This window comes from Urocitellus parryii, chromosome 9 (genome assembly GCF_045843805.1).
Source record: "Urocitellus parryii isolate mUroPar1 chromosome 9, mUroPar1.hap1, whole genome shotgun sequence".
In the NCBI taxonomy this organism is placed as follows: Eukaryota; Metazoa; Chordata; class Mammalia; order Rodentia; family Sciuridae; genus Urocitellus; species Urocitellus parryii.
The window spans coordinates 94,995,849-95,004,068 of NC_135539.1; the positions used below are offsets into that span (position 1 = coordinate 94,995,849).

Genomic DNA, 8,220 nt, shown 5'->3' on the forward strand with positions numbered 1-8,220 from the left:
TATTAAAATGTTTTCTTCCTGTAAACTGAGGCATAGAATTTGTAAACAGAAGTGTCTTACAGTAAATATTCAAATTTTTGTATTTTTTTTATTGATTAATGTAAAAAAGTTAAAAATATTGGTTTTCTGTTCTAATCAGTCCCATGATTTTGACACTTAACTTTTTAACAAAATGTGTTTTATTTAAGAAATGTGTTTAAATCTGGTGTTGGGTTGGTAAAGTTACAATTTTTTATGAGCTCATAGAATCATAAGTGTGGTTTAACCTATCCTGGAAATTACATTTGTACAGACCAAAATCCACACCCTCATCACAGCCCAGTGCCAATGGAGTCCAGACAGAAGGACTTGACTATGACAGACTGAAGCAGGTGGGTGCTTTCCTTTACTTGGACTGGTTTCTTTTTAAAAGATACCTTGTATGTGTAAGTGCATTGTGTGCAATTGTAAGAAAACCATGGGCTTCTACTTTCCCTTACCATTTTGGGGAAAATGGGCTCAACAAATCTCAGTTTGGTAAGAACGTGAGGAGATAAGCACTCTCATACTTCTGCTTTTTAAGAGGCACTTTGGGGAAGCAACTCAAAAGCCATTGACTCTAGCAATTTCATGTCAAGGAATTTATGCAAAGTATTATGAGAGTATACAGGTAACAAAACAAATGTGTGCAGTTATCTCAGTTTTTTAAAAGAAAAAGATATTGTTTATACTTTGAATACATAATGCATTATATTTAATACCTATATACTCAGGAAGGAGTAACAGGTGATGAGAGTGCAAGTTTTAAAGTCTTATTTCTAAGAGATGAAATAATTTTTTTTAGATAAACCTAATTTTTGAACTGAAAAACTATTTGAAATGTTAAATTTTATGTAATTTGAAAGGAAAGCATGTGGTCATTGATAATCAAGACCTTGTTTTGCTTTATATTAAGTATGTCTTTCATTTCTTGAAAATGCTTTAACATTGAGCATTTGCACACGTCTGAACACATGGTAAATTCTTAAATTATCTGAAGTAATGGAGTAGAAAAAGGGAATAGATTGAATTTGAGGGTTTATTTGAAGTTTAATCTGAAAATAGTATATCTATTAGCTCACATTAATAACCATTGTGTCTCGGTTTCCTTGCTATTTTATAATTGAAAATTTTTTTCATTAATGAATCTTAACAGAGCAGTTTAATTTTTCCTAAAGTTTGCAATGTTAAAGTCACATAATTTAAAACTTAATCCTTCCAAAGATAGTTGTTTTTCACCAATTTAGCTTCAGATCCACAGTTCTTGAAGAAGTATCCAGGGCATCCCTGTTAAAACAGAAATATAATGTAGACAACATACATGTTTTAAGTTTTTCTAGTAATATTTTTAAAATGGTGAAATTAATGTTTTACTTGACCTGATGTATTTGAAATAAGCTCATTTCAGTATATTGTTAATATATTTGAAATTCTATTGTTATTTCACATTATCTTATTCATACTAAGTCTTTGAACTCTGGTTCATATCATTTGAACTAGCCACTTTCAAGTGCTCAGGAGCTATGTGTGGCTGGTGCCTTCTGTGTTGGATGGTGTGGGTCCAGCAGGGTTCTGTCCATCTTTATCTCTGCTTCATTAAGCTAGCCCCTGAAAAATCCTAAATGCCCTCCAAAAGAATCCTAGATTCTTTGAAGTATTGCTTGGCAGCTATGGTGATTCCTAAGAAATCCCCATACTTAACACCAGGTAACCAATATTTGCCAAGAGCCGATTGTCCAGTAACATCCTCCTCCTTGAAACTTCTTTTATATATTACCTTTCAGACTACTACCAGAAGACTGTTGTCTTTTCTAAAAACTATTTGAATCATACTTTTCACTGGATAACAAAATAGTTATTTTAGTTTTAGAAAGCATTCTATTTCATATCTTGCTAGGCTAGAATAAGCAAAAATTTACCAAAGTTGGACTCTGGAAACAAAAAATGGCTCATCCCATTTTTTAACATTCTTAAGATTTTTATATGAATAAGAAACCTTTTAGTAGTAATTTCTCTTCCCCAACCTGGTGTTTTTCTCTAATATTTTAGGACATTTTAGATGAAATGAGAAAAGAATTAACAAAGCTAAAAGAAGAGCTCATTGATGGTAAGTCTCTGAGTAAATTTGCTACCTCTTTAAAATATTAAGAAGAGCTGTGTTTAAGAAAATGCAAATAAAGAAAATTTTTATTACTTAAAGATAATAACTTTATCATAGTATCAAGCTCTTTGTTTGGCTTAGGATATCAGGGAGGAGCTCTCCAGCTTATAATGGAAATTTTTTCTAAAAATAAGGATAAACAAGATCCTTAAGTTTCAAATGTTGTCTGTTATTTGAAAAACTGGATGGGAAAATTTTTTCTTTAGGTTACCTCTACTCATGTTATCCCACTGTCCTCTTGATGTTGAGCCCACAGAATTGGGTTTTTGGTTTCTTTTTTGTATACAAAAAGGAAAATAAATAAATGTATACACTTTAAGAATTAGTATCATCTTTGTAATAAAACAAATATCTAGATAATGAAAGCTGCAAAGATCAATGTATTGACAAGAACAGTGCTGCATGCCTGTAATCCCAACAGCTCAGGAGGCTGAGGCAGGAGGATCTCTGGAGTTCAGAGCCAGCCTCAGTAACTTAGTGAGGCCCTAAGCAACTCAGTGAGACCCTGTCTCTAAATAAAATACAAAATAGGGCCGGGGAGATGTGGCTCGCTGATTAAACGCCCCTGGGTTCAACACCTAGTACAAAAAAAAAAAAAAAAAAAATCAGTGTACTTGAATATAATCCTTAAAATTTCTTAAGAATTAGTTACTCAGGCTGGAGTTGTGGCTCAGTGGTAGATTGCTCGCCTAGCACGTGTGAGGCACTGGGTTCAATCCTCAGCACCATGTAAAAATGAAATAAAGATACTGTGTGTCCACCTACAACTAAAAAAATAAATTAAAAAAAAAAAGAATGAGTTACTCATAGCACCTTGTAGTTGTATTTACTTTCAATCCTTTTTCTTTCCAGCAATCAGGCAGGAACTGAGCAAGTCAAATACTGCATAGAGAAGCAAACTAAGGAGAGATACAGAACTTTTTAATCTGGAGAGAAAAAGAAAAATTTCCTAGAATCCTCCTATTCTTCCCTCCCCCTCCCCGCAACCCCACAATGATTTTATGAGCTGTAAGAAGAAAATGGAGACAACCAGTCAGAAGGAGGGAGAAACCGACATCCTCTGAAAGCCTTCAGATATTATGACTCTGGTGATCAGTTATTTCCCTCCCAGTTTGCTGCTTTTTTCTGACCTTTACCACAGGATGGAAGAGAGTCGTATACGAGTTCCTGTTAACGGTTATGCAGAAAATACTAAGCTCGTCAGGCAAGATCACCATGCATTGAAATATTTTCATGTTGAGATAAAACTGCACATTTTCCACAATCCATTGCTAAAATAAAGAAGAGAAAGGCTTATGAAGTTTTTTTTCACCCCCTAGAGAGTGCTGATGAAGAATTTAGCAAGTTCTGCTATTGTATTGTAAATGTTTCTCAGGTTTGTCTTCCTATCATATTTGATATTCCATGAATAATGAGATCAGCCCTGTGTAGGTTAAGATCATAAACTGGAACAAATGAAATTATATTGCTTTCAAAGGGTGATATTTGTCAGAAAGTGTCCTAAAAATGATTGGTCCAGCTTGAGGAATTTTAGAATGATAGGAAGTCTCTCAAGTTAGCCTTCATGCAATTTTGTAGTTTAAAACATAATATTCATCCAGAATTTAAAGATTTAGATGCCTTCCTAAATTGTTACAATGCTTTACCAAATCTATGACTTCTACATAACACAAACCAGTGGTCAAATGTAAAACAATATACTGTAGATTTACTGTAGGTTTTCAACCTTTTTTAGATTTATGCATGTGGACATTTTTATAATGTACTTACAGTCACCACAATGTTAGCTTTTTTAATTGCAAACAGTAATGCATGTCACACTAATATGTAGTGGCCTTTTCAAGGCTGAGTCCCAGGGAAAACATTTTGTAGAATATAGGGAAATGGGAGGAAGGGAAGGAATAATTTTTTATTTGAAGTTAATTTCTGCACTATCTTTTTTCTCAATTACCTGCATGAATAATAATGAGGAATATTTTGTGACTTTAATTGGTAAATATGTTAACAAAACCAAGTACTTAACCTTTACATCATGTCTTCAGCTATTTGTATTTTAACCGGTAATTTCAATGGTCTGAAACATGATACTGAGTTTCACATTAATTAAATCTTATTGTGGAACTCAAAGAGTTTGATCACTGAATTTGGCAGTTATTAATACCTAGGTACCCCTGCAGTGATACAGGTGTTCAGGTACATGTTCCTGATGATGAAGCTGCTTTTGAATTTTGTTATGTTGAAATACAAGAAATAACAATGATGGCAGCAATTAAGGTCACAGAAACCATTAGCTAAAGGGAAACCATTGAAGAGTTCTGCAGTTTTCTTTTTTAACAAAGTGAGACTTCGGTGGTGGGAAGGAGTAAGATACTTTATTATCACCCTGTGTTGGGTGTGGGTGGGTGTGCGCTTGCGTGCAGAGTGTGTGTGTGTGTGTGTGTGTGTGTGTGTGTGTGTGTGTGTGTGATCCACTCCCTTCTCTTTGAAACTGGTAAGATTAAAATAGGGCAGAAATCCTATATGTTACAATTACATATTTCTGGAAAATTTAGGAAATCAACCATTCTCCAGGCTCTCCATCTTATGCTTGAGTTGTTATGTGCCATAATTGCTTTGAATTCTCTTATAATCAAATCTTACACTAAAATTCGGAAGAAATAATCTACCTTCATCTGCTTTCTAGATTTTGTACATCTCAGTTCTAAGACAAAGCTTATTGATAGCATAATTTTCTACACTCTGCAGATTTGCAGTTGTTACCACTACAAAAAAGTTTGAGGGAATTTTTTCCTTGTTAAAATAGTTTCTGTTTCTGTAGAAACTTCATTTTTAGATTAAACTGTGATGGGTGAGCTATCATAATTCAAGAGTAAACAGGTCTTTTTTCTCTCAAGTATTCATTGTCATGTGATAGTAGTAAAGGCATTAAAGATGCAGCAAGCTTATAAATTACTATTCTCTAAAGGAAATAGGAGGCATTTTCATCTTTATTATTGTTCTTTTAGACACTTTGATAATATAAATGTTTATGTCCCCTATTAAATCTGGTCAGAAATCACTTTTGATTTTGTTGGGTAAGTTAAATAGTCTATAGTGGGTAGAGTACTGAGTACAAGTGGTCCAAAGTAAGGTTAAAAAACTAAAATAAAATGCTAAATCTTAAAAGAAACTGGTTTATGCACTAAACGTTTTGTGCCTTGGTCTAATATTAACATGATGTCTGTGTAAAATGACAAAAAAGAACCAGTGTTGAATCATGCTATATTTTCCATCATTGTGCATTATCCCAGACTGCTAAATGTGTTCCTTCCAAGAAGTTTGAACTACTCTACACTTTTGCTGTCATATATGACAGTCCTGTTGTTGTTAGAGATTTCAGTAATTAAAATGGGAAACAGAAGCTTAAGATATTTTCCTAATCAAAACTATGTCCTTGGAACCACATTATTATGATGGGTTTTGTGCTCTTATACATTGGATATCTTAAGCTGAGTACAGTTTAGGGATCCCTTCTAATTACAGGAAGGTACTGCTTTCCTCAACACTGTGATCTGACCTGTGACAAATCTGTACTATACACTATGTAAATGGCTAACAAGTCAATTGCAAACAAACTGAATGTACAAATCTTAGTGCTGGTGCTGAAATCTCTTCAGAATAGTCATCATGATTTAAAAGTTTGTTTAAAAATTTGCAAGCATCAAGTGTCAATCAAAACTGAAGATGAAACACTAATGAATGTTGAATTTTCATGCTCTAGGTGTACTTCCTTTTTAGATTTTTTCAGTTCTCTGCTGTTTTTACCATAACTGTTTCATTTAAATTTCCTACGCGCTAACTTCATTTTGTGCGATTGAAATAAAATTGCAGTATATACATGTTGCTTGTTTGTGACAGTTAGATGATCTTCTGAAATAATTTGTTAGTTCTAAAATATAAGTTACCCTGAATGTAAAAAAGAAAAAAAAAAACACCTTAAGAGTCCAAGATTTCACTACTTAAAGTTTACATATCACTATTTCCGTATGTTATTGTTATTTGAAGATTTCATAAAAGTCAAAAATACTAAACAATGAATACAAAGGGAATGTATGACAATGTATTTACTTTTTGTTTGAAATAACTGTTGGGTGTCCCCATTTGTCTTATTTTCTCAGTACAATTTGACACAGTGTCACAGTTGAGGTTATAAATGTTTGATTCTATTCCACGTTCAACATTGTGGGCAGATACTTTGATTCATTTGTACATTAAAATTTTTTCTTTGTGTCATTTGCAAGTTAAAAGTTAAAGGGCATTATTAAGTAATTTTAAATGTAGTAAAATCTATATCTGTATTGTTTATTCTATATGCTGGTTTCTCAAACTAGTTTTGCATATATAACCAGCAGTAATTTTGTCTATTATAATAAGTATTCATTTTGAGTTCCATTTTAAAATTGTGTCTTCACTAGAAAGTTGCCCTTTTATTAGACCCCAGTCGTGTCCGCCCCCCCCCCACCGCCCCTGTTATCTTCTCCTCTTTTGTGGATAGCACGTTCCTATTATTCATTTACATTTGTAATCATTAGGGAGCCCACTGTTTTTAAAAATACCATTTTTCTCTCTGTCCCATCTCAAGTTTGTGCTTCTTTTTGTGTCAGAATGTTTTCTATAAACTAAAATCACTGTACATTCAAAAATTAAGCAACACATGCTAACCTTTTAAATTTGCCTAGTTGCAGTTTTTTGTCTCCTAAGTTTTATATATAGCAGTGCCATTGGGGAGAATTGGCCTTTCTATGAAACATGGTTTACAAAGGTGTGCTAAAGGAGCTCTTTAATTCATTCTATGGCTATCATAACTTTATAGCCTCATTACCCTTAAATTCTACTATGTGCTGTCATTTTTTTTTTTTTGCTTATCAAGAAAACATGAAGGAGCTCCTAATTCTTTTGTGCAGCTATTTAAAAAAAAGAAAGAAAGAAATTCACTTTACAAAAGAAATTTACTCCAGCATTGACTTCCAAAGTCCAAATCTGATCCTAGTTGTACCATTTTGTTTTTAATAGGTTAGTATCTGTGCATCCCCCTAAAGCTCTGAGAAATGAGAAAAGGATCCTAAAAGTATATTGAAATTACTGATATTTAATACCTCTGACTCTTCACCGAAGCCATTTATTATTTATAAGTTAGACATGTTTGATGTCAAAACTTGATATATTTATAAGAAATCTCTGTGACTAAGTGAACAAAAATTTTCTAGGTTCATTTGATTACATAAAGACAGAGGACATTTACTTTTAAGAAGTTTTTTTTTTTAAGAAGTTTTTTTTTTTTTTTTTTTTTTGATTAAGAGGCTCAACCCCTCAGGAAAAGCCATTTATTTAAGCCAAGCATTGTGTGTAGTCTGTAATGCAAATTTTGTTTACTCCCTGTGATCTCATAATTTTTGAGATGTAAAGAGATTTTTTTTAATACTGCATTGGAAAAAATAAAAGCTCCAAATTTTATAGTATAAAATTGACTTTAAAAAAAAAAAAGAAAGCAAAGATTCTGCAGTAAATCTAGTTTGATAATAGTCACCATCAGTGGAACACTAAAGGTCAAGCCACGAAAGAGGAAAAATGAGCCCTTTGGAAATAGAAAATTTGAAAACTGCTGAAGTATGAACTATGTAAACTTACATGTCTTCCTAAATCATTTATAAGTAACAGACATTGTGAAAGGGTAATAAAATGACTGGGTCATGATGACTTAGCTAGTTTTAAGAATTTGCCACATTTATTGGTTCTTTCTTTTTTTGGTGGTGCATGGTGATTGAAACCAAGGCCATGTACATGTAAGACAATCACTCTACCAACTGAGCTATGTTCCCACCCCTTATTGGTTATTTCTGTTGACATCTGAAGGAACTGATATTGATACATGTGAAAAACATGGAAAGGAAAAGATTACTTTTCAATTATTACATTTCTGATGCACAAAAACTTTCTAAACTCAATGGTTAGGATCACAGAAGGCACATCATAGGCCTTGAGTTCTTGCTGTTAACATGCGG

General features: G+C 33.0%; 1 protein-coding gene across 6 annotated transcripts in view; it reads left to right on the forward strand.

Moving 5' to 3' along the window:
* The window catches only part of Enah (ENAH actin regulator), a 146,044-nt gene extending 138,111 nt beyond the window's left edge, over positions 1-7,933 (forward strand). For all 6 annotated transcript variants that reach the window (XM_026405725.2, XM_026405726.2, XM_026405728.2 and 3 more), the window contains 3 exons: positions 293-371; positions 2,068-2,125; positions 3,032-7,933. In XM_026405725.2, the coding sequence (XP_026261510.2) occupies positions 293-371; positions 2,068-2,125; positions 3,032-3,069 (175 nt within the window). In that variant the 3' untranslated portion in view covers positions 3,070-7,933. The remainder of the gene's footprint in view (positions 1-292; positions 372-2,067; positions 2,126-3,031) is intronic.
* Positions 7,934-8,220: the final 287 nt, after the last annotated feature.